General features: G+C 37.9%; 1 protein-coding gene across 4 annotated transcripts in view; it reads right to left on the bottom strand.

The window, feature by feature from the left end:
* Positions 1-25,213, bottom strand: part of LOC134001942 (cadherin-12-like) — a 62,548-nt gene extending 37,335 nt beyond the window's left edge. For 3 of the 4 annotated variants that reach the window (XM_062441143.1, XM_062441142.1, XM_062441141.1), the window contains exons 1-3: positions 24,933-25,213; positions 4,351-4,645; positions 1,498-1,617 (exon numbers count right to left, since the gene is read on the bottom strand). In XM_062441143.1, coding sequence (XP_062297127.1) covers positions 1,498-1,617; positions 4,351-4,645; positions 24,933-25,178 — 661 coding nt within the window. In that variant the 5' untranslated portion in view covers positions 25,179-25,213. The remainder of the gene's footprint in view (positions 1-1,497; positions 1,618-4,350; positions 4,646-24,932) is intronic. The other variant, XM_062441144.1, reaches the window with a different exon arrangement.
* Positions 25,214-26,921: the final 1,708 nt, after the last annotated feature.

The raw sequence follows: 26,921 nt of genomic DNA, 5'->3' as shown, positions 1-26,921 counted from the left end.
AGAGCGTTTGTACTGCAGATTAATAGCCAGGTCAGTGGGAGGCTGGCAGGCTAAAAGGAAGCAGGCAGGATAGGTAGGTTTGCTCTTTTCCCCTCCTCTTACTCCATTTAATATGGTGAGGATGTCACATTTGATTCACAGACATCTAACATGTGTGAATCCAAAAATCAAAGTATATTTTTATTTTTCACATTTCTGTCTCTGAGAGGGATGATACTGTGACATGCATGGCGATTAACACACGTGGTCGTCATCCCCCCCTCCCTCTGCTCACCTTTTTCCTCCCAATGTTTGTTCCCCTTGTTGATGTGCATTTGCAGATAGATGCAGGCCCAGCAGGGCAAACATTTACTTTAACAGTTTGATTTTTTCCAGCATCAGTTTGAAATACAGTCACAGTATGTGCTCTGTAAAGCTGTGGGATGAGCGGCATAATCAGCAACAGATTCCCCCGTATCTGCCTGTGTGATATGTACTGTATGAACCTATTTTCATATGCTTTGAACTGTCCCAGATAGTAAGCCAACAGCAGCCCACTAACGGCAAACACTGGTGTTATGAAGGTATTTCATCTGCAATTCCCCCCCCCCCCCCCCCGCCCGCTGCCAGTCTACAACCTTTTTACTGCCATTTTCTTCCTACGACGCCATCCTCCTACTCCTGCGTAGTGCAAGTATAAATAAAAAGGAAATAACTATAAAACACTGTTAATGTTATTGTCTTATTTGTCTTTTTGTCAATTAAAGTGAGCTGCTAAAGCTGTTTGCTGGCATGCTATGCACAACATGGACTAGTCAGTATCCTTGCAGCAAAGATTCAGCTGTGGTTTGAGATAGCAGTTTATTTCGTGGGCACATCTTGATACTGAGGCTGTCAGTTTATGGTTACTCCTGACATTTTGAGATGTTGCAAAAAGTAATGACCTCCTTCCATTTCACTAAGCTCGCAACTACCATATTTAGAGCTCCTGTACTTAAAATATATTATACACTTACATCAAGGTTTCAACAACAGCAGACTACTGAAACTGATATCCTGAATGTTTTACGGCATGCTTGCTGATAATGTTGAATGCTTGATATCATCGCTGCTTGATTTAATCCCAGTGTTTGATACAATTGACCCTTTCATTCCCTGTCAAATGAATAATTCACAGTCTCTATCGAAGAACATGTGTCCTTTTGTGGCCCACTCATGTGTGGCATGCTCTGGGGTCAATGCTGGGTCTTATTTTATTCTCCTGATATATGCTTGCTCCAGTCCACATTACATCACACACACTGTTTAGAAATCACTCAATCACACATATCATTTGAGAAAAATGGCCTAGATAACCTTATTTACAGCAAGATTGCCTCACTGCAATCCCTTGCTTCATAAAAAAGACACTTATTTGTTGACAGGAGTGACTTTCACATTTTATAGTAAAAAATAAAAACTGTCACTGTCTGATATACTATTGTGTCATATAAATAAAAAGAAGGAGAAGTACCTTACCTGTTTTAGCGTCAACAGAGAAGTATGGCTGGCCATGGAGGATGCTGTATACCACTCTAGCACTGTTTCCATAGGTAGGGTCATCTGCATCTGTGGCCGTCACTTGTGTCACATATGTCCCTGTGGAAAAGAGTGGGCAGATATATTGACTTTGACTTAATTTGCTTCCTCATGAGACTGAAATCCAAACCCTGTGAAGTTCATCAGTTTAATGAATGATCTCACCTGACACTAATGAATGATGAATAACAACTGAGAAAGCTCCAGCTAATACTGAACAGTCCCTGATAGAGTGCAATGTCAATGAGGATGCATGTAGAGGAGAAAGAATGTGTTGAATTTTGTTGTTGTATGTTTGTACATTTGTAACATTACTAAGTGGCTACTCTGCAACCATTTATTAAACAATGCAACCATTAAGAAAACAAAGGGCCATGGCAAGAATAGTGTTAAGATTGCAGTCTTCCAAACTCCTGCAGTAACAGGGACAGAATAATTACTTGTTCGAGGTTGGCTCATCCTCCTTAACTAGCATTGAAAACACCACTTTATTAATACAGTCTTTATTTACTATGTATTTAAATTCACCAAATTCATTCAAAAGTTTCCAGTTTGAGAAGAGTTATCAAAAAAATGCCTTGTCAGCCTGACTATTTTATTAATCCCAGACACCTGGTGTTTTTTGAGCAGATTCTTTAGACAGACTACTTGCAGACAGGCTAAAGTGGATGCCTTCACAGGCAGTCAGCTCCATGCACATATGCATGTCCTTGCATCAATCACACACCCACATACGGGCAGCTTCAAAACATGCTGTGTAAAATGTTTTCAACTGCAGGATTTGTGGAACGCTTACCATTAACAGGAGAAACTGACCAGAGGGATGGCATTTACATGGTCATTTTAAATTCTGGTAAGCTTCTGGCTCCCTGTAAAGAACTTGCTCTATATTAAATAGGCTTTGCAGTCTGAGCAGATGGTAACAATGGCATTAAAACATTAGGCGCGAGAGATTAGTGTCTCAATCCTCCCTAACAAAGCCACACATGCCTGCTTAGACATACCAGAGAAAGACTGTATCGTGTCCAAGACGAATATACAATAGATGAGATAATACATTAACACCTTCTCAGGTCTGCAAAGGACAGGAAATCCCTAGCACTGAAAATTTAAAAACATTTAAGCATGAAAAACGCCTACACATTCCCAAGCGACAAGGCCAACAGTCGTTACCAAGGTGTGAGACAATAAATAACGTCAAATAAATTCTATTTGTATAATTATGGAAATTTAGGTGTGCAGTTAAAATGTAGGTGGAAGCCTCAGAGGGCATTGCTGGTAAACAAGAGAGGAGTATGATATGAACCACATTTGTAAAAGAGAATATTATCTACTGTATCCCCATCCTCATATTATAATGTAAGACAAATCACTGTAATGTTACAATACATAGCAAAAAAAAAAGCAAATACACAAATTAACTGCTCATAATATACATTGATATACACATTGATTTTCGGATTAAATTTGAAATCCAAAATATGTTTTATAAATACTTACCAGTTGTTAAAACATGCATCTCTCTATTAGCCTTTTTTTTGCCTTGCTAACAAGAAGGATGTAACAGTTAATGAACTCATTAATTACATTTGTCTTTCTGGTATAAATATTGATAAAGATTTAAGTCGTTGAGATGTTCTACTATATTAACAACCTTTGGTTCATTTTTAGAGCTGGAGGTAAAGGTGATAACAATAAAAGTAAAGGTTAATGATGAAAGCATGATTTTCGAACTATTTCTATATTTTTAAATATATAGATATTTATAAACCCCATCTTATTTAGCTTTGTGTGACAATAAGTCAGATTACCTCCTTTGCTTTACTGAGTGCACTTTTTTAGCTTGGTTTGTTGCACTTTGTATCACCCCTGTTGAAGCATTTTTTCTGAGTTTTGCAGTCATTTTGATCAAAACATTTTGATTATGTGCATATTCTGAAATGCACCCATATTTTGGTTAGAATCTTTTCATTATAGATAACCATTATTAATCTATTGCTTTTGATTGATTGAGTAATCCTTCATAACTTAAAGTATCAAATATGATGACATAGTAGTAACCAAACATCAAAGTGATGTTTTAAATTTTCTGTCAAAGATCACCCAGCAAAAGAGATAAATAAAGTGTATATCTGATAATAATAGGAAGGTAACACATTTTTACATTCTTCGATGCATTCACTTGACACGTGTTCGGGTAGTTATCTACATTGAGATTAATTCATTTTCTATCAATCATTTAATTGATCATTACATGATTCATGCTGTGGGTGGTATTTGAGGCTAATCTTTGTACTCTGCTTCCATAGCAGCACTAGATGTGTTTCTGATAAACTTGAAAGCCTCTCTGATTCAACAGTAAATAGTTACAGGGCAGCTTATGATTTAGAGTGTTCACTGGGGCTATGCTGTGTTATTCCTGCTTTCTACCTGTACTCTGGAGCCTGCAGATTTTGGTGTTTTGAGGGCGTCATTGCCATTCACATCAAGAGGAACCATTCTCCCAGCGAATTACCTTGATCTGTTGTCCCAGGAGGTGGATGTAAAAAGAAAAAGCTGTGAAATATACTCAGGGCACACCAAGAATAACTGATTCTCTGAAATGTCAAAATCTGTTGGGGGGAGTAGCATTGCCCCTTTGGTTGCACCTGTGATATTCTTGAAACTCAACTTTTTTTGTCTTCCTCAGTTCAAGAGGAGAAAACAAAGCATTCTGTGCACAGGATTCAGATCCATTAAAACAGGTCCTGTCTTCTCTATCTTTAGTGAACAGATCACGTCACTGTCACATACCTACTGGTGACATCTCAGGGACACTGGCCTTATACGGTCCTTCCAGGAACTTTGGCTCATTGTCATTGATGTCTTGGACCTTGATTACAAACTCTGACTCAGGCTCTAGAGGCCTATTGGTGTTGATGTCAACAGCCTGGGCGCGTAGGGTGTAGTAAGGCTTTTCCTCCCTGTCAAGACTCCTTAAGGCATGGATGTCCCCAGTTGTTTGGTCAATTGTGAAAATGGAGCCAGCCCCATCCCCCGAGAGAGTGTACTTCACCGCACTTTTCCCGCTATCGAGGTCAGTGTGCAGCTGCAAGACAAAAGAGGAAAAAGACAGGTTGAGTGCAAACATTGGCACAGATAATGATTCATTGAAAGCACTGGGGACGAGCTGTCAAAGAACACTATTTCACAAAGACAGTCAAGGAAACTGACTTCGCATCAAAGAGAAAATTCATGTCTCTGCAAAAATCTGCAAAACACTAAATCATGAGAAAAATAGAATGATCGTACTTTCAGAACGTTTCACAGATTAATGAGGCTAAATCTCTCATAAATAATGTATTCTCTCAGTGCAATTATGGTGCAGTGATAACTCTTCAACATGGTGGACCTATTTCTATTCAAGCGTGACTCAAAAACCTTCTCGTATGTGAGATAGGAGTTTTTCTCAAAGTGGCAAAGATCAGGTTTTGAAAACTAGACAAATACTCGTTTTCCACAAGAACAATTTTTAATACCTTCACCTGACAGAAAAGGTCTGTGACCAGTTGACTCTCAACACAGTTGCAAAATATCACTGCTCGAGCCAGAGAACATCGTTGTTAATATAGATGCTGGGCCATGGCAGCTCTCTTTGTACAAGACAAACACATTCTGGGCTGGTGACAGAAAGCCTATTGACATAGTTATGTTTACCTCCCTACGGATATCAGTCATACAATTCAAAGCCTTTTAAATATTTAAGGCTCTAATGCAAAGTGATCATCACCATATACGGATATGGGTTTTTGCCTTCTTATCAATGGCATAGGATTTCCACCAACACTGTTGAACAGCAGTCTTATTCCAGGAGACAAGACTGGATATTTTAAGCGTTAAAGCAGAAGCATACAGTATCTGTGTCAAAAGACACTTTCATAATTTGAGATATCTCTAATTGTACAGTTTTTGCATGGAATTTGAGGCACTGCCATAATTGAATAGATATTGTTATAGTTTTTGGCTGCTTTCGGATGATGACTCCAATTGGTGACATCTGACTGTGATTTCATGTTTGTCGGCTTACTAGGAATTATAAGTTCAGCAGACAGACAATTTCTGCCCCAGTAATCGCCATCTTATTTTTGCAGTTGCTAATGACTGACTGCAACATTGACCTTTTTAGAAATGTAGTCTGTCTGTTTTACCCCACTGTTAAATATTAAGCTATCCTTTTCACAAAGCGTAGTCTCTACTGAACCTCTATGGCAGTGCCAGCCATGGGGAGGTGAGGAAACATGATGAGATGCAGCTATAAATTCTCTGTAGGTTATGGTTCAAAACAACCCAAGACACGCAGAGACAAGCACAAACACAGTGAGAGTAATTGGTGATGCAATGCAAATTGCCCAGTTCACACAAGCGTAGCATGGCATTATAATGTTCTCACCCATGGTGCATTATTCATTGCTATTCAAATGAATGAGCATTATTTTTAGTACATGACCCTTGTTCGGTGACAACAACATCCCATTACATTTTCTGCAATGAGCACAAAATCTGAAATGTAGATTATGTACTGTCCATACAAATAATGCAAACAATATTATTCTCCTCCACAAAGTAGACAACGTGACAATAAAACTCAGTCGATGATTAACTGACCACTTTATAAGTCAGCACTGAAGGTGAAATTTGGGGTGATACCTAAGGTCAGACTGGAAAATTAGCTTTGTTATAACATTTTGTCAGTTAAAATTTGGTTAAGGCACTCTAAAGTCATTAAATTAAACATTATAAGATTAAAAACTTCACCACCATTACAAAGCTTTAAGTAAGCTAATGAATAAGTAGATTCATATTCCCATAATTGAAGCACAATTTATGTGATTTCAACCACAATTTCCACCCTTATATTTAAAATGTATTCCTTACAATTTCCTTACTGAGGTTCCAGAGCTTTAATAATTAAAAAAAACGAAATTACCATAATAATGATTATTATTGTGTCTTTTTAAGCATAAGAATGATCCACAATAAACATGTTTCAAGCTCTTCATGGGGAGTCAACAATGTCTGTACCACTTCAGAAATTAAACTTCATCCCAATCATGCCTAAGGTGTTTCATTTTACTGGGAAGAGCTCTTAATATGTTTCATGATTATTAATAAGGGCTTATGTTTTTTCATATGCCCCTAATTAAAATAGATTTTTTTTTTAATGCTTTGGGCCATTTTTCTATGTATTACAACCTGCCTACAGTACAGCACTGTAAAGGAACACACAGTCAAAGCTGATTTACAAATGTTAAAGTCCCCCTCCACTCAAAAAATATGGTTTTCTACTTGTTTCTACAGTTGAATATTTGAGCTATGTGCAGAGTTTGATATTTGAAGACTGTTTTCACATTCATCTGCTGGAATTGGAAAGTTTCTCTGTGTTAATTGGAATTCCAATTTTAAGTTGTGGGCCTATGACATCACAAATAGTTTGCAAGCCAATCGAGATCCAATATTCACTTTACACAAGTGTGATGTGGAAACTTGAAGCCTCTAGTGTACATACACCAAGAATGGACTTTACATTGATGTACTGTAAGAGACATTGTGTGTCAAGCAGTTAAACTTCTGAAATGAACAATATTTGTGTATTCATTGTCTCTGGACTTTAAAAAAATGAAAACAGGACTGTATCATTTACAGAAGAAACCTGGACTCGACTGATCATCTTCAAGGTCTGTTGCTTTGTGGGCCCATCAGTGAGACACCAAGCGAGAAAGGAGAGTGCCCACCTGATGACCCCCACTCAAGAGATGCTTGCCGATTATATTATGGGATGGTAAAACCAATTCCTATGAGCCAAACAAATGAGGGAAAAGGACATGTAATTTTGAGGATTTTAACAATATAATTCCACTTATTTTGTGAAAAAAAACAAACAAAAAAACCCACACCAAACCAAATCATTTATGATAAAAATGATTTTAAAAAAAAGTGGAGTATTTTATACATCTTAAAGCATGTCTGGAGGGATCTTTTAAATATTAAAAGCAACTTAATTTTGTAAGATCAAAGAGCATCAGAAACCTCCCATCTGCAGGAGAACCCTCCTGCTAGGGGATGAAATGAGCGAGCTAGGGAACGAGTGAGGACACTACCACCTTAGCTTCAGGTAAATTGGAAGTGAATTTGGCAGCCATCTGTTTGTTGGGCAATTTGGGGTTTCCCTCTCCACAAGGCAGGGGCCACGCAGAGAAATGCCACAGGTAGACGCTAACATCATATCACAGCCCAGTCAATGGAAAATAAATGTTAAAAAAAGAAACGGTGCTAATGTTACCTATTTTAAAAGAAGAGGAGGACAACTTGCAAAGCCCTCCAGATGTTGACAAGAGGAAAGACTTCGGACCCAGCTTACATGATGAAGATAAGCAGGTAGCTACCTATGGCAGCTACATGAGGAGTTAATTAATGTAAAATGTTGCCCGATACAAGCAGAGAACAGTTGCTAACATTTTAATAAATCTGAAGAAAACGTTGCTCAAAGTATGCTTTCCACCATGAAGACGTTTATTTAATTATGTATACCCCCCACTGTGGTGAAGATAGCTTAGCTTATTTGGTTTAATATGTAGCTAAATCCACAATAAGTGCAACAAATGGCTTTATAGCCTTGTTGTTTTCAAAGGACTTCACAGAGGAGTTGAACTCCACTGAAACATCTACAGGTATTTGTGATGGCAACTTGGGAAAAAAAAGGTGTATTTTTGAGGATTTTGCACACATGGAGTTATGAACAAGATGTCAACAGACTCCTGAAGTGTCCTTTGACTACAAAAGGAAGGACATGAAAACGTTGAATTCTGTTTTTATAGTGTTTTCAGGCCGCTGTGCCTTTTTTCTTTTTTATTCTTTGCTACTTGGTTGAAAGCTGCTGTGTCATGCATTATTCTGCTGATGGCTGCTGTGTTATTCTCTGGCCATGGGTTAGTAAATGTGTGGCTCAGTAATATTGAATAATAGTTATCACCATTTATTGACTTTTGGGAATCATAAGTCGATGTTGACATTTTTCACCTTTTTCTGTAATTTTATGGACAAAAGAACTAATAAATGATCAACAGATTATTTATAATTATAATAATCATTGCAGCCCTGAAATGTCACTTCTGTTAGTTAAATGACCAAACATGGACATAAAGCCGGGCAATATGTTTGAAATAGATATGGAAATGGGTACTGTTAATGAAAGTATTTTCTGATACAAAATGATGTTGGCAAATGTATTCACAGTTACATAAAATACCAAAATGAATATTCATTGCAATGACATGTTCCAAAATGTGAGAAAATGGTTTTAAAAAACCTGTGAAAAAATTAATAAACATTGAGAGATGAATTACTGATGATATGAGTTTCAGTGGAGCACAGGCCATTGCACTGATCATTAATGTTTGGCATTTTATGTGATTTTTGAATACTTTTTCCATCATTGTTATTTATAGTCATATTAGAAAATATTCTCATTAATAGTATGATATCCATTTCAAATACATTTGAATGTGGCCTTATGTCCCTGTCTTGGTCATGTATTTGGTGCAGAAGTGATCTTCTAGGGCTGCAGCTAAATATTATTTTCACCATTGATTAATCTATTGAATATTGTTTTGATTAATCAATAAATTCTTTGCTCAAAAAAATGTCTGAAATTGGTGAAAAATGTAGATCACTGTTTCTCAAAGCTCAAGATGATGTCCTCAATTGTCAAGTTTCATCCAGATGAAGTCCACAACTCAAAGATATTTCAGTTTACTGTCATACAGACTAAAGAAAATATAAATATTCTAATTTTGGAATCTGACTTTGAAATGATTAGATATTTTTTTATCAAAGTAGTTTATGATTAATTTAATAGTTGGCAACTGATCAATTAATCATTGCAGCTATATGTCATCCTATTGCATTTTATTCTCTTTTCTTCTCTCACTTCGTTTTCCATGTTATTCAATGCTTTGTGCTGTTGCTTGGATGCAGCTGTGACATCACAGAGAGACGCTTCTGTTCCAGAATTAAAAAAAGACTCCAATTCCATTTGTAACACCACAAATACCTGAGAACCAAGTCTATATCAGGACAAAGCTAACTAAAGTCTAATATTGTTGATTATGATTTTTTTTGTTTTAGCGGCCTTTAACAAAGATGATTAGACACTCCAGAGCAATGCGGGTTACAAGACACTGCTCAACCAAAGAGGCAAGTCTATTTAGAAGACAGTGTGTAAATTGTATAGATGTGGACAAAAACCTTAACTCTTGAATAACGCAAATGTGTGTGCTGCACTGGTACATTTTTTTATTCTTTATTAATTTTAAAATCACAAAAGTTTCAACTTCTAATCGCAAGGACTGTAGTGGATGCAGATTTTCTTTATAGTATGGCAAATCATCCCTTGGAACAATCTTAATTTTTAAAATATTGATTATATGGAGTCACAGAAGTTGGTGGAACAAAGGCTAGCTTGGATGTAACTTCCGGACTTTGCCTTTCTCTACTATGTTGGCTGATGTGCTGCTAATTTGCCTCTTTGTGCATTTTTTTGGTGTGTTTGTGTTTGTTTAGGAGCAAAGTTGGACAGCTGATTGGACACACTCTGCAGGTGTGACTACAAATAGGTAGGATGGCATTTTCTTCTTTTGTGTGTTGCTTGGGTTTTGGCTGCTGTGCCATCATGCTGGTGTTGGTCGCTGCACCATTCAGATGTCAATGAAGATGTGTAGCATGTATTAGTGTTGTCCCACCTGCTGTGGTGGTGTTGGCATGTTTTATTTAGTGGATTCAGTTAAATTATTTTTGTTGCTTAATATAAGTGATAAAAAACTTATTAGGCTGTGCTGTCAAGTTAAGGAAGCATGTCTTTGAGCAGTTATAGTTGCATGTTTTTAGTATTGTGTGTGTTTGTGTCATGTAACCAGTTGAACAGTGAACAACCGAAGTGATTTAGTGATAATCATTATCAGTTAATCATTTTCAGTTGTGCAGGGATTTTGACATGGCGTTTAATTAGTCTGAAAACCTGAACACAAACAGTATCCACGAGCATCATCAAGTTGTCTTTTAAGACTTAGTAGGCGAGGATGGAATACACAGTGGCTGATGTGTTTTTTTTAATTTTTTTTTTTTAAAGGTGGTTGGCAAACAGCTTTTAGGTGCATAACCACCATCTGGATTGGCGCGTGGATCAGAACAGATAATATCATATTCCATTAAATTCTCCAATTAATTCCTGTGTTTTATAAAAATCTCAAAATAGCCCTGGACCCTACATCCCCTGAACTCCTCTGCAACATTCATTCTAATAGCCGAGTGTCATGTGATTGCTCTAGAGAGTCATTTTAAGTGTCTGTCTCTTTTGTTGATATCTAGCACAGTATAAAAATACATGCGCCACCATTTCCACAATGTTCAAATCTAACCATAGCATTCTTATTCATGATGTGATGATACCTCATGATGCTTATTCATGATGTGCAGGGCTCAAAATTAGCACCAGCCACCGGCCTAATGCTGGTAAAATATGCGAGTGGATGGTAGAGTTACTTCACTCAATAGAGAAAAAAAAAAAAATCCCACTATGGTAATCTGTTGAGTGGCTGGTAAAATATGAACTTTTACTAGCTTTTTGGCCGCTGGACAAAAAAGTAAATTCTGACCCCTGATGTTGTGTAATGTACTGTTCAGTATGGCGCGAGCAAACTTCATCCTTCATATAATGTCCTCCCTCTCCTTTTTATTTCTATTGCTTCCTCTCATTTCTCCTATTTTTCTTTGAATGCTATTGTAGTTTCACCCTCATTTCCTCTATCCAGCTCTTCCTGCCATTTCTTTTTTCATTTCTGATTTGATTATACTTTTAACCTCAGTCTTGCTATATTTTACGACCATACCTATTTCTCTTTTTCTTGCTGCTCTCTTTGCATATTCGTCTGCCAGCTCATTTCCATCCACACCAGCATGTGCAGGAATCCACATGAATTTAATTTATATTCCTGTCCTCTCAATCCTGAATATTGTTTGAGCAATGTCAAGTACTATGTCTTTCCTTCCATGTGACTGCATGTATTTAATACATTACGTTAGTGCATTTCTGGAATCAAATCCTATCAAGTTTGTGATTGATTTGATGTCTTCTGTCTAGCTTAGAGCTAAAATGGTTGTTCTCTCCAGCAACTGCCTGTCTCCGACTGTGCCAGCGGTCAAATCAAACAGCCAATCAAAGGTCAGGGTCAGGTTTTATGTGCTCCTAGTAGGGGTGTGACAAGATTTCGTACCACGAGATCTCGCGAGCCTAATGATGCAAAAAGTAAAATGAGTCACACTACCAAATTATAACACAATTTATATGTTGTTCTACTTGTGTATTTATGTGATACAGGATTTGTGCAATTTAATTTTATTTCTGTTTTTTTATTAGCAATATGTTATAATTTGTGATAATTGGATTCTTTATTTAATTTATATTTATATATTAGAATTGTTTCTACTCTTTACAATTTACTTTTTAGTATTTTTGATTGTATCTAACTTTTGTATTTATGGTTGTTAGTTCCATAAATACCAAAATTATCCAACTATAAAATATCTATATGGGGAAACCTTTTACAGTGCTGCATATGCATATGATAATTATATATTTAGAAAGTAGAAAAAAGTGATTCATTACAAGATTAGTTCAAACATTTCAATTCAATTTCCATTTTGTGAATTTTAAATAAAAGAACAGTCATATATTTCCTCATTGAGGTTTTCTTAAAAATATACTTCAAATCTCATCTCGATCTCGTGAACCCAATATCCCGTCTTGTCTCGTCTCGTGAGCTGAGTGTATCGTCACACCCCTAGCTCCTAAAGCAGAAATGCCTGTTTTTTATGTGTGCAGCTTTTGAGACTAATTATTATTATATTATGTCAACTGTGATTTTGAGTTCAGTGTTTAACCTTTGACAGCAAGTTTGGATTGGATATGTTGGATATGAGCTATGTGATGGATTTGCTCACAGGTGGGTTTATTGACTTTGTAGATACAACACACTTCTAACATGTCTTCCTCCTATTCTATCTTGTTCTTTTCTATGCTGCTTGGGTTGAGGCCGCTGGGCCATTAACTCAATGTTGGTCACCGTATCACTTATTTGCTTGTGTGTATGTGTGCATTCATGTATTTGTTTGTGTTGTTGGCAGTGTTTGCTTATTTTTGTAACTGGTAAATGGAAAACTGTGACACAGACTCCTTTTAAACCAGCACCATTTCTGCAGCATACATACAACACACTTCTCAAATGCCTTCTGTCTACATACATACAGCACATTATTCTATTTTGTTCTTTTCTATGCTGCTTGAGGTGAGGTCGCTGTGCCATTACCTCAGTGTTGGTCGCTGTACCACTCGCTTGCTTGTATGTGCATTCATGTATTTGTGTTATGCTGTCATTGGTTGTCGCTACTCATTTTGTATCTGGTTTCGTAGGAAGATAAACAAATTGTGACACAGACTCCTCTTATTTTGAAATCAAAGTGCCACCGTCAGACAAACTGGGTAAGTACTTGTTTGAACAGCAATGATCATAGTTATCTGTTATTGTGAGATTGGGTGAAATTGCATGTCTGGCATTTGTGGAGGTGAGGCTGCACAGCAATGATTTGTCAAAAAACTGAACCACAAGAGTTCAAACCCTAAACATCAGATGTCAGCTAGAGTTGCATAAGTCTTTGAGTGTTTTTCTTAACTTGGATTGGATTGTTTTTGTAGCTGCATATAATACAAACAGAATGCAGTCATCCAACTATTGCATTTTTAGTTGAGCCAAATCAGTGGGATGTATTTCTTGTGGGCCTGTTTGGCTGTCAGCAGTCTGGTTTAAGAGTCTTGTTGCCCTCAGGTGCTGCCCAGAAACTTGTGCTTTCAGGTTTGCCAGCCTTTAATAAAATGATGCGTTTATTCCAGCAGTCCGTGTTACTGTGATAGAAGTGGGGGGACCTTTCAGAAAATATTTTTTTTGTCTAACTGTTGTTCAGATATTATCAATCTTGTTTCTTATTGTTTCGTAACATCATAATCATGTTTTTCAATCCTTTCAAAAAACTTATAAAGTCATCAGTACATCATCATATCGCAGACTTTAGTATTGGACTTTTTTTTTTAAACTTTTTTTTTCTATTAGATGAAATTACAATACCAGTGCACAGCAATCTAATTTCTTAGGCATGATGAAAATTGGTTTTCTCTTGGCGTAGTAAAAAAAAAAAAAAAAAGATCACAGGAGCAGATGGACTGTCGCAACAATGTAATCATAATGAGGTCTACAATCTTTCACTGGTTAGCTCCAGCCTAGAAAACACATGGTTGATATAAAACATACAGGGGGTACACACAAAAACACAAACACACCTTTACCAAATATTTACAAACACTACTATGGTGAAAGCTATCAGTCTTTGTTGAGAATGTTTGAGGACACAAAGTTTGTGTTTGTGATTGCATTATATTACAAATTGCAATGTTATTATTCATCTTATTTTCATGTTGATTTGGATTGGATAAGACTGTTTTAGGGGTTTGTGGTCATTTCTATCAACTGTACTATTCTGCAACAAAGGCATTTAAACACAAATATTGATAAAGTGACACAGGCCCTAATAATCAACACCAAATACATTTTTTCACTGAGGCTGGATGGGGCGTTGGTATACTCTGGCATGTGCACACATATTACATACTTTCGTGTACTATGGAATACATTATCACATTGTATTTGTCATTAATGGTGAATCTACATTTGCTTGTCCTTTTGACTGAGAAGAAAAAAATAAATTAAATAAAAACCAATTGCAGTTTATTCAATTCGATGCAAACGCCCAGGAGAGGCACCTGCGGATTGATTCAGAACTCCACAATTAAAGATGAAAAAGAAATGCAATTGCAAATATGAAAAGAATAGGCACATTGCCTCATTAATTATAAGTGAAAGTTGACTGTTATTAATTAAAAATTCCATTACTCTAACAATGGTAATCAATTATATAAAAAGATTCATTAATAAGGGGGCAGACAAGGGCTCTTTTTAAACTACAAAACACCCATTGGGGCTCAATAGGCAAGAGGCAAGAATCACAGCCACAACCTTATTGACAGTACACCAGAAGAGAATAAGTTATTTTAAGTGCTTGCTCATGTGGGAATGTTGGGTCTCTTTAAAATTAAAACCTGAACAGCATGGTTTAGAACCTGCTCTATGTGTAAAGTGCCTTGAGATGACTTTGTTGTGATTTGGCGCTATGCAAATAAATATTGATTGATTGATTGATTGAACAAAGAGAGAGGAGAAAAAAATACTGTCCTTTCTTTTCTTGTAACAATTGTTTCTAATCTACCACACCAGTGTATGCAGAATTTAAATGATGGCATTACTGATAACCTTTATGTAAATCCAAATGTGCAGAGTGACTCAATGAGAGCTGGTATGTAGAGACAGCATGATATGCACCCATATTATGGTGAAAATGTCTTTTACACTCCATTTTTCATGATGAGCATAATTAGCAAGTTGATCAGCTCATGGCACCAGTTGACATGACGGCTATAAAAAGAAAAAGGTAGTGTGCGGAACTGCAATAAGATTCATGTCACCATCCAAACTCACACCATCCGAGTAATTATGTTTGCATTCGTGATTTAGTTTTTTTCCCTCAGTGTTCAATTGTTCAAGGTGCTAGACAGGACTGTCAAAAAATTAACATTTTAGACAGTTAACTCTTTCGTCAAAAGGAAGTTACAGCGATAATGATATGGTTCAAAATCTTGTTTAAGCTCATTTTGTCAGGATGTGACGCTTTATTATAGACATAACTGAGATATTGTAGGGATGAAGGCAGCTGTGACCTATAACATCCATCCACAGTGGTTTCTCTAACCATTAGGCCTTTTTGTCCTGTCAGGATCAGTTGAGGAGATGCATCAAGGCTGTTATCAAAACAAATATAAGCAGGCCTGTTATTTTCCTCTTAATAATCATCAGTGCAAACTACTTCTACTGACTAAAGCTACTGAACTACTAGTATGAATGGAGGGGGAAATGGTAGCTTGTCATGAGCGGCTGAGGAACAGTCACTTAATGATTGTGCTTTACAGGGAATTCTTGGCTGTGAGAGAAGGTGCTGTTGCCTGCTCCTCGCAGGATTTGCAGCACACGCTCTCTCTCATCGGCTATGCTGTAAACCCGCATATTGATTAATTTGAGTGATTTCAATGGAGAACGTAACCAACCTCTGTTGAAAATGCTGTAATTGGATTTCTGCTTCCAGGATTATATGGAGCTCCTCTCAGGAATAAATATGGAAGCCACAACTCTTTGCTTGATAGCGAGCCAACATTGTTTCCTTGAACGGCCCAGCAACCTCGAAACCAGCGAATGCATTTACAAATCAGTAAACATTCTGGAAAGGGTCGGAACATGCTTGTTTCTGTCGTCTTTAAATGAAATGAATGTTAATGCGTTTTGCTTTTTGATATTTCCCGGTTATAGAATATAGACACATCGGTGCCACAGGGCCACGCCACATAGAGATATTACACTTCAATACTGTGATTACATTGATTCTGATCCATATCTAACAGCAGGTTACACAGGTTACTTCAGGTCAAGCAGGACTGCAGCATGTACTATATGTCTCCCATCAGAATTTCTACTGTGAAGCTGTTAATCAGTGGGAATTATTCAGCATCCATCTGTGCTTTGCAGGCATCCCTGTCCTACTGCTGTCTTAAATGTGTCTTTATGCAGCAGTTCATTATTTGTCCCAACCGTCAATCCAACAACCACTCAGCCGCGGTGTGATGACGGAGCAGCATGTTGTAGGTGGTTGAGGTGGTGCATTGTCAGGCCAGTGCCGGTTGCGCGGTAAGTTCTTGCGGGGTAGTCGGTATGCTGGTGAGCCGCTGATGGAAAGAAAACAACTGTGTCAAATGCTGCAAGCTTATTATAGCTGATCGATATTGACTCGCGAGCCATTTCTTTGGTGCTGACAGCTCGAAGCTCGCTATCTGGGTTGTGTCATGCCTCAGTCAGGTAATAGGGATGGAGGAAAAAATAAAAAATAAAAAGCAGACATACACACAGAAGGCCATATAGGTAGATAAGCAACCACTGAAAATGTGAGAGAGAGAGAGAGAATTGACAGATATAGCCTAGTGTGTGTGACAGATAGAAGCCGTTCAGTTGTATTCACCTCTGAAGCTGTATTAGCACAGTTCAGTGCTCCTTACATCTCTCATGCAGTTGTAAACAGCCATTCATCAAAAAGCAAACGACTACATTCACCGTTTGTTGAAGGATGGAGATTGTAGTTACGCTTGTTGAAATAATAAGAATAAAATGTTAGGTAGTAAAAAAAAGAAGCTTCGTCTAGGTCGCCAATCTGAAGGAATTAATGTGATGCAATGAGTAGAACAATACATTACCCAAAAAAAAAAAAAAAAAATCTGTGTTTTTTTTTTTTTAAATAGACAATAACATGGTGTAAGAATGATTTTTGACATATCACATTAATGTACATGATTGTTATTGATCCTACAGAATGGGCTTAAAGCTTGATTCCCTTTTTCTCATATCACACTTGATTAAGCAATATCGTGATATTGATACAACATGCAGAATGCAATTTTCTATCCAGAGTCATGGCAGTATTGCCCGTCAATGTCAACGTACAAATGGAAAACGCTGACCACATAAGTAAGTGATACTGATTGGGGCATTAGAACACCATTTGGAAATATGATCCAGGCAGTTCAGGAGAAAAGTCCATTACCCCACGAGGACAAAATATATATGATATATATTATTTTGTCAGGACAGATGAATGGTGTCATTAGCTTTTATTTCAGCGGTTCTTTTGTGAATTTCCCGTAACATTCATCATCAGCGTACATTACAATTGTAATGCCTTCAACCTCTTAATATGTTCTAACGAGCAGCTGAATCACCAGCACACCTTGTGCGTAATCTTCAGCGGAGCAATCTTTTCAAATTACTTTGCATTTGACACCGAATTACTTAGGCAACACATATCTAGATGAATTTAGAGTAAATATTAAAGAGAGCATGCATTAATATTTTATGAGGGAGTGTTTTATTAACTTTTTACACAATGCACACAACTTTAACTGCATTTTTCTTCTATTAAATCATTCTATTAATATTGAGTCATTTAATTGCAGATACTTGTGTGCTACTGTTTGTTCCCATATCAGTGATTGCAGTATTGTAGTGTCAGAGCCTCTGTTACTGCATTGGTCATTCTTGATGGACGCCATGGAGAGATCAACCAGATAAGACTGCTTTTATTAGCCTTTCAGATCTGCAGGTCACTGAACAAACCTCTACATTGGGCTGTGATACTGGCATCAATGTTAATTAGCTGCTGGCTTCCAGTCAGTCTCACTGAAGTATTTTACAACAGTGGCTATCCTCATCACAGCATGTAAACACATTTGCTGCCTTTATGTGGGCCTCTTCAGGTTTCCAAGCGTTTTACAACTAAATTCTAAAGCATTTAAACTAAACAATATTTAACAACGTGGAACACACTATCACTGGTGAGGCTGCTAAATTTCATATGGTCAGATGATGGAATCTCTTTTTGTTGGCCTCCGGTGCGTAGGTCTTGTTGAAAAGAGTTTTATGTCCTTCTTATAGGTCCTCATTGAAAGATTAAATTGCGGTCTGCACATCAGTAATAAATCTCAGCCAGGTGTGGGGTGGGACTGTGAGGAAAGGCCATCAATAAAAAGAAGGATGGTCATTTCTTGTCAGGCAGGAAGCAAGGGGATAAACAAGTTGTAGGAGAAACAGGTCTGCCCTTTCTAGGAAAAGTGGTTTATTGACTTTTATTTAAATGAGCGACCTTTTGTCTGAAAGTGTGAGAAACGGGGCATTGGAGCATGCCACTGCATGCTTTATATTACTATAAAGGCTACTGAGAGTTTTTTTTTTGCCTTTCCTTTTTATAGGTCCCAAGTGTGACTCTATCTAAATTGATTGGATTTCTCTTTAACCTTCAGTACATGTGCTGTTATGGGTATGATTTTAGCTTTCTGAACTTAATGGCTGCAGCTTTAGCGAGTTATTTTATGGAACTGATTCCTCTGCTGCGTCTTCTTGCCAAGTGTATAATTTGTTTAGTCTCCTTTGAGAGAATCTCACATGTTGCCTTGCTATCATGTTCCCCTGACTTGTGCATAAAGAACACACGCTTCCCTCTGGTATCGACTTCCAGTGTGGATTCTGACACACAAAATATGTCTTTTTTAAGATACATTGCAAATATGGAGACCGAGTAGTCCTTATGTGGGTCCAATCCCTCATCGGTTAGTTTGCGAAAGATAGTACTGTGTACAAACACACTGTGTGATCTCTCACAACACCAATCTCTCTTTACACACCTATCTCTGTATCGTATTCACTAAACCTGCTCCTTTGTGCTCTTATTTTGAAGCCTGTATGTGCATTCTCTATAGATTATTAGATAAATATTGCACAAATGTAGTGTTTGTTTTCGTACATGTTGTCAATACAAAAAGCATTAGTCAATCCTGCAACTGTTGCTCTCGCTTCCACCTCCACTGGTAGTAAGTGGTCATTATATTTATAATGCGTCAAAATGACAAGCACAGCTCCTTAAAGCCGATTCTGACTTTCCACGTCAACATAATTCAAGGGAAGGTATGACAAACGGGAATTTATCACAGTGTTCAAATGCAGAGTGCCATGATGCCAGAAAGAAATGCTGGAGAATAAAGTGCTGAACTCAGTGGAGAGTTTAATAGAGAGTGAGAGGAAGCAGCTCAGTTTGATATACAACCACACCACTAATGGCAGATTTTTCTAGCAGATAATCACTGCTCAGCATAGGAAAAGGCCTCAGCATTATCTAATTCTGAGCGTGCAGGGTTTAATTGCTAATCTGCTATAATGTGGTTGCTGTCAACAGGAGATTGTCAGAAATCTCTGCATGAGAAATGTTGGTGCTTAAAGTGATTTAGGATCAATGCATTCTTTTTGTTTCTCAACTGATATTATTTATGTCTTTTTATAACTGCAGAGGAAGAGAGTCATGGTAATTGGATTGATAATTGAAGTAATGTAAATCTTTTTTTATTCACCCTTGGTAGACTGGTCTTTTTACATACCTAACAGATTACTTGTAGTATTAATATCCCCACTGTACTTTTTTATTTAATTTTTTAACTAAAAATAAAATAACCTGAGCAGTTTCTGTCAGTAGCGAGCAGCAGCAGTGCTACAGATCATGCTGGATAGAGGCATCTTGCCGTGACCTTATTTGCACCTTGGGGAGAAAAGAGGATAAGTAGTGTAAGTAGAAGCTCCCACTTGTGACTTCAGGTTTTTTAACATTCCCTTCACGTTTAGTGTCTGCCACCTTATCTAGTGCGGCAAAACAGCTGTTTAGGCTTGGGGGGACGGGGGCAAAAACTCTGGAGAGACTCAGCCACACACATTTCTCCCCTCTCTGTTTCTCTGTTTAGCATCGTCAGCCCCATTGTTGCTAACATTGGAGCTAACCCCCTCCTCACTTTTCCTGCATGTGGGGAAACAATAGACTTTTCTTTGTCTTGAGAAGCTGCAGTATTTGATAACTTACTGTCATATTACTATTTCCTCTGCTCTGCTTGCAGTCACTGTCACTTTTCTGCTGTTTGCTCTCTCACATAATCTCTCACTCCCTACGCACACACATTATGCACTGCCCTGTTCCTTAAAAGGAGCTACGCTACCAAGAGTTTCCCTGGCAACGACACAGAGGTTGACTCCTGTTTTGGAACGGCACACACAGAGTCCCCCAAATGCTATTGATTTCCGAATTAATAGATTTTTGGTCTGGTGGTGGTTCTCGTTGGTCTGGCTTCTACAATTATAGTAGAAACACTGTTACTTTTTCTTGTTGTTTTTCATAGTTAGACAGTTTCACGGATTTTGTTCTCAAATTAGGTTGCATGAATTAATTGCATTTAAAATGTAAAGGTGCTCAGCAACTGATATTGATTAGGTGACAAGAGTGTCATCCCAAGCACTTTTAGCATGGCTCTAGGGATGGTATCCAGATATCCCTAATGCCATAATGAATGCCACCAGTAGTTTAACATTTTCACTTGAGAAATATCTTCTTCATGGATTGGCACAAAAATGTGTAGACTTGGATCCATCCCATCTATTTTTGTGATACCTTGACTTTTCCATTTTTTTGTGAAATGTCTCAACAACTATTGTTTAATTGCCATGCAATTTGGTGAATATATGTATGTTCCTGGTGATCCCTGACTTAGATATGAGGACAATGTGCAGCACCCTGATGGTGTACAATGTGTACATTCAAAATGTATTTGTGGTTCACAACTGTTTGTGCATTTTGGATTTAATAACTTCATAATTAGCTTGCAGCACTAATTAAAGTATTTGTGAATACTGTTTACCTGCTTAGTAAAGTGGAGCACACAAGTTCAGTATAAATAAACCAGACCGTCTGACCAACAGACACTGCAGCTATTTTCATAAGTTGAATTGACTGGTCGGTGCTGCTCCACACTGTTGAGACAGACCGAGCCACTTTTTACTCCCTGACTTCAGAACTCAGAAACCAACTTCTGTTTGTATAAAACAAATGTAATCACCAGACAGTAAATTATATTTTCATTCTATTATTCTCATACAGACTGGAGACTGAGAGATGCTTCTAAACTAATGCAGTTAACTTTTTTTTAAATGAAAACACTTTCTCCTGCTTTTCTCTGCTGTTTTTCTGTTCCATTTATCATGACCATTTATCTTACTTGCCAGTTATGTTTCATATTGCATTTCAGTGGACTAAGGATACAAGTGAATTGTTTTCAGACAGTGCACTGGAGTAAGAGCCTGGAAACAGTGATCATTCCTGAATCAAGCATAGTTCCTTAAATGAATCTTGATACCAAGAATTGTGAGAATAATCAGGTCAGTTATTTACTTTATGATCAAATACCTGCAAAACTAATGACTTTCCCATCAGCCCCAGCTCTACTTTATGTTTAGTGCTAAGTAGCAAAATGTGAGCATGCTTACATACTGAACTAAGGCGGTTACCTAACATTAGTGTGTAAGTATGTATTATTATTGTTAGAATGATAGCATTCACAAAGCCTCAAGCTGTAGATTTAGTCTTGTTTTTAATATTTCAGTTTGGTTCTTTGAATTTTGACTAAAATACCTCAAATAGCTACAATCTAATGCAAACCAGTTAATCCCACTTTATTGAAGCTTATAAAATGTGTGCATTCTTCAAAATATAGTTTGCAGTTTGATTGTCAGCAGACAGTTACAGATCTCAGGTGCGTTGCAGGCTAAGATAAGACTTATTTTTTTAAGCCATCTTGAGGAGAAGGAGCATTTCAGTCCTGGCTGGAGATGTTATGCAAAAAGCAGAGCCTTTTATACCAAAAGTTTCACATTTTCTTAATGTTTTAACCAGTGTATGTAGGGATGAAACAAAAACCCCAAACAAACTTATTGAATGAATAATACTAACATCATTGTGCACAGATAGTTTGAGAGGCATCATGCATCATATGGAAAAAAACATGTTCCTCACTAACACATACATTTGTCATGCTTTTATGTGTTTACCTGGAGAAACAACTGATTAGAAAATATAAATTCTATATACATTGTGATTCAGATGTTGACTGGTTTATACTTTGAAATCAACTTTAATTTACAGCTACTCCCTTAGCCTTTTCTTTCTGCTTCTGTTTCCTCTCTTTAGAGGGCACTGTCAGCATCACCATGAGCAAATAAAGCTACAGTACCTTAGATAACCATGGCTAACTATTATCATAATATAGTAATTGGCTATAAACAATTTCCATTGACAATTAAAGTTCCTCAAATTGTAATATAGATTACAAGTGTTTAGTGATAACAGGCTCAACAAACTGACCACAATAGCAAGCACAGCATATTACCATTTGGTGTGGCCTGTGGAAATGAACTGATTGAGGGCCAAATGAAAATAAATTGGTAATTTAACCTTAGTTTCAAGCAACTATGCAAACCAACCATAACCTCTGAGGAAATCAGATAATGTTCATTATGTTCATTCATGCTCAAAGAAAGAAAGGGATGAGGGGGGGGGGGGGGCAAAACAATACTAGTAAACAGTTTAATAGATATTTTTTTCATTTGGATCAGAAGGGTGCTTTAAGCATCTTCGAGACATTGTAGCCTCTAAACTCTGCATGTCACTAAATGGAAATCATGTGTACACTCCAGAGTGAATACATTAGCACAATTATGCTTTGATGTATTATAGGAGAAGCATTCATTACACTGAAACTCATGGCCCATTAGAGTTTATTTATGTCCCTTGAAAATACAACTATTACCGTTTATATGCCTCTCTGATAGCACTTGATAAATTCTTTGGAAGACAAGTCACCAACACCCTGCCCTCCCAGTCTCCAGCCATTATCTGTTAAGCTTTTATCCTGTTAGAACTACAATTGTTTTGAACCAAAGGCCTTTCCCATAAGACTGTCCTGACAAAGGTCTGAGGATCTCATCTCCAAATGCTTTTCATATGACACAGAATCAGTCAATTATTTGAAGCAGTGCAGCAGCACCAGGATTAAGTGACTTAGGAGTGAAAGCAGACAGCAGCCTCCCTCCCCCTGCTTGTAGCCTCAGAGACTACCACAAACAGCATGGCTTGTCAGGGCTGATTGCAGTGGCAGTAGGGCAGATAAGTCAGTCTTACTATTATCCTATATAAGCTAAGAGTGCCAAATTACAAGTTTAGCCTTAAACCCCCACAGAGTTTACTTACGCATGTCTTAAGCCACAGCAGTGAATAAAAAAATCCTATAGCCTTCTAAAAACTGAGATGGCAAGGTTTGAGGGGAGTGTGTTTGATGGGATGTGTGTATATATCTCAGTAGGGTTGGGCTGGTGTAGAAATGTTCAAACCAGTTTGATATCAAGCCAAAGACCAGACCTGTAATACCAAATTTTACCACTAGGGTTCACATGTGACTCGGATACTCCTGAGTGGAACATAAGGAGAACTCATTCAACGCAACTTGTCTTAACTTTCTCTCTTGTGTAACTGCAATGTTTCTGGTTTAACACTCAGAAATAACGTGGCTACATACAGCATGACACGGCTTTACTATGCTAACGTTGCTAGCTATGTTGCCTAGCTGCTAGCTGCCATGCTGGCTGGTAAAATGGATCCGCTGTGTCTAATTGTACAGGCTGCAGGAAGCTGTGAGCAGCTCGACTGGGCTTATCTGGGTTATTGGTGAGAAAAGCACTAGCCCGGGATCGGCCTAGCTCCTCCAGATCGTCTTTGGCGTCCAGCTGGGTGGACAGCAGTGGTGGGCCCTGCGGCTTCACTTTGGCCGGCGCAGGCTCCATCTGCCCCTGCCTCGTTGAGCCTCGCCGTGGCCCCACGGTGCTCAGAGAATTTGTTGCTCCTGGCAGTGTTGGAGCCTCAGAGTGAGACACTTGATGTCTCATAATGACAAATTGTGGTTCAGTTTCTGTGAAATCAAACCTGGTTTACATCACACACTGAATGGGACCAGCAACTGGAAACCAGCCCAACCCTATATCTTAGTCTGTATCCAATTCAGGATCTGGTCTCTCTGCTGTTTGTTTTATTGCTGTCAGCATCCTTCCCGGCTCATAACTATGATGTTCTGACAGCTTTACAAGGACTGTAATTTACATTTATTGCTGCCAGGCCATCAATTCTTTCATCACTTCAGTGTCATGTGTAACTGCCAGTCTGACATAGAAATGTTGTGGCATAGCTCCATTAGCATGTATAGATTCCCCCCCCCCCCCCCCCATGCCTGAGACCATTAATATCCTAAAACACTAGAAAACATTTTTACAACAGGACCATTACTAGATTAAAATGGTGAGGCTCAGTTCAAGGGGCAACATGAAAATAAGTCACTGGTGGTAATTTCCATCACAAATGGTACTTGCATGAATGGTACCACAATGCTAGAAAGCACAGTCTCACCCAAAATACTGTCATGTATCAATTATATATAAACACATTGTGATGTTTTATTTTGTTGAAATTACCCAGCTGAAATAAGTTTAGTTTTAAACTTACTCTAAGTTGTATGCTGTTTTCAGTTCTATTTCTCATTTCTGCCTTTTCTCCCTCACGTTCTTGCGCTCCCTCCATTTACCACCAATTCAATTTCTCCCAAGCTCCTTACTATGTGATTTATGACTTCTCCCGCACCATAAATAACTGGAAAAAATAAAGCTTTTTACCTTGCCCACGTACTGCGGATCTGACCCCATGTACTCCTCCAGCACAAAGAACTGGTTCCACACCCAGCCCCTCTTGACCCGCTGAAATCCAGCTGCCCCATTCCTCATCGGGCCCACCAAGCTCCTGGCGTGCTCCCTCGCTGTCCTGCTCCGTCCCAGTGGCGATGAAGGCAGGTGTAAAGAAGAGACTGAGCCTTCGTCGACGAGAAACCAAAGGAACAGCAGCAGGCAGTTCCTTGTTAGCATTGGCGATCTGTGAGGTTCAGGTCCCCAAAGTTAAAGTCTAGTGATGAGAGCTGAGCCACGTTGAAACAGCTTGTTAAATGTTGCTTATGGGGAATGGGTGAGGTGGGGAGCCGTGCCTGGTGTGGCAACCCCGAAAAGCAGTTTTCCCGGGTCGGTCAGGAGCCCACTCACAGATATATGAAGCTCATCACCTAAAAGAGAGAAAACATTAAAATACATTTAGAGGGAATGCTTTGTGCTGAATCTCCATTATCTGGGAATATTAATTATGCTTATTAGACAATGTTCAGAACTAACTGTTTAGCAAACAGTGGTCAGCATGTACAGTAAGTATTGGGTGTGGATAGCTTGCTGGTATTGGCCCTTATAGTTTGCCCACACCTTCTTTTAATTATTAACTGCTGTGTGATGAAAAATAGTGCTGGCACTGTCAAGCATAAATAAACATTTAAAATAGTGTGTGATAGATTTAAGCTCAGATGAACTAGCTTACTTGTCTATTGTGCAAATTGTGACTTCATTTTTGGCTGTCAATTACAGGCCACTGCTGTGCTGCAGACCTGTCAGCATTACTGTTGTCATGTATAATTTAATGACACCTGAAGTTGTTGATGAGCTTTTATTATTTTTGCTTCATAAATGTTATCTCAGTATTTTTCTGTCAAACGTCTCAGGAAGTAGCTAAAAATGGAGATGAACCATCTCTAAAGTACTTGGGGAAAAAAAGTGGTGTTGCTTCATCAGTTACAGTCAGTCATCTGAAGATATGGCATGATGCATTGGCAGTCCATATATCAAATTGACATGTGTACTGTACGAGGTGTCGGCGCAAAGCAGCATGTGACAATGATTTCTTTAAGATACTGTGCTTTCCGTCAGACATCACTCCGGTTAGGAGCACAACACAGTTGACAACCAGCAGCCACAAGAGATTGTTCCGCTTGCCGCAGCGTGTCACTTGACTAGCAAGCGTTCAATGAAAAAAGCAACTATTACAAACGATTACCAATATGTAATCCAGCTCTCAGACACACAGTTTAATACGTAATTTGTTCTTTCTTCCAGTTATTTTGTTTATATCTTTGCATATTTAAGTGCAAACACTGGTGAGCCTGAAGCATGGACAGGATACATGTTATTCCACTGAGTTTGATCTTGCATGCATGAGTAAAACACAAGTGTAGTCAGAATGAGAAAATTTGTAATGTAAATAATGTTGAGGCATTTTTTAACATATGAGGTTTTTTTATGTTCACAACTGAATTATTTGTTTGTACAATACATTTTGTATTCATGACAATACAAGCATATTTTAAAAGTTTCTCAGAAAAGGAAAAATATGGTTCACAATTACAGTTACATAACACAATTAATCAATCATTCTTATTTACAAAGCAAAGAAAATACAGCAACTGAATAATTTGTCACGAATCATTTCTGCGATGAGTCTACATGTTAAAACAGAAACTGCAGATTATAAAATGAAACAGGATTAAAAACCTTTTTAGATGTATGAAAGCTCTGTGTGGTGTAAATGGACAGAATATTTAGTATTGAATGCACAAAAATGCAGCAGTTTATTTACTTGTGCTTACTCAGGTGAGCTATGGTTGGTTGGACAGGTAACACATTTTAATCATTAAGACGACCAAAAAAAAAGTGATTTCTTAATTAAACAATCATTCATAACGCAGCCTACTCCACAAAAGAGGAAAAACATATTACCAACCTTATTTGTTAAGC

This window comes from Scomber scombrus, chromosome 20 (assembly GCF_963691925.1).
Source record: "Scomber scombrus chromosome 20, fScoSco1.1, whole genome shotgun sequence".
Lineage (NCBI taxonomy): Eukaryota > Metazoa > Chordata > Actinopteri > Scombriformes > Scombridae > Scomber > Scomber scombrus.
The sequence above is the reverse complement of the archived record's forward strand: the minus strand, read 5'-3'. Positions and strand labels throughout refer to the sequence as shown.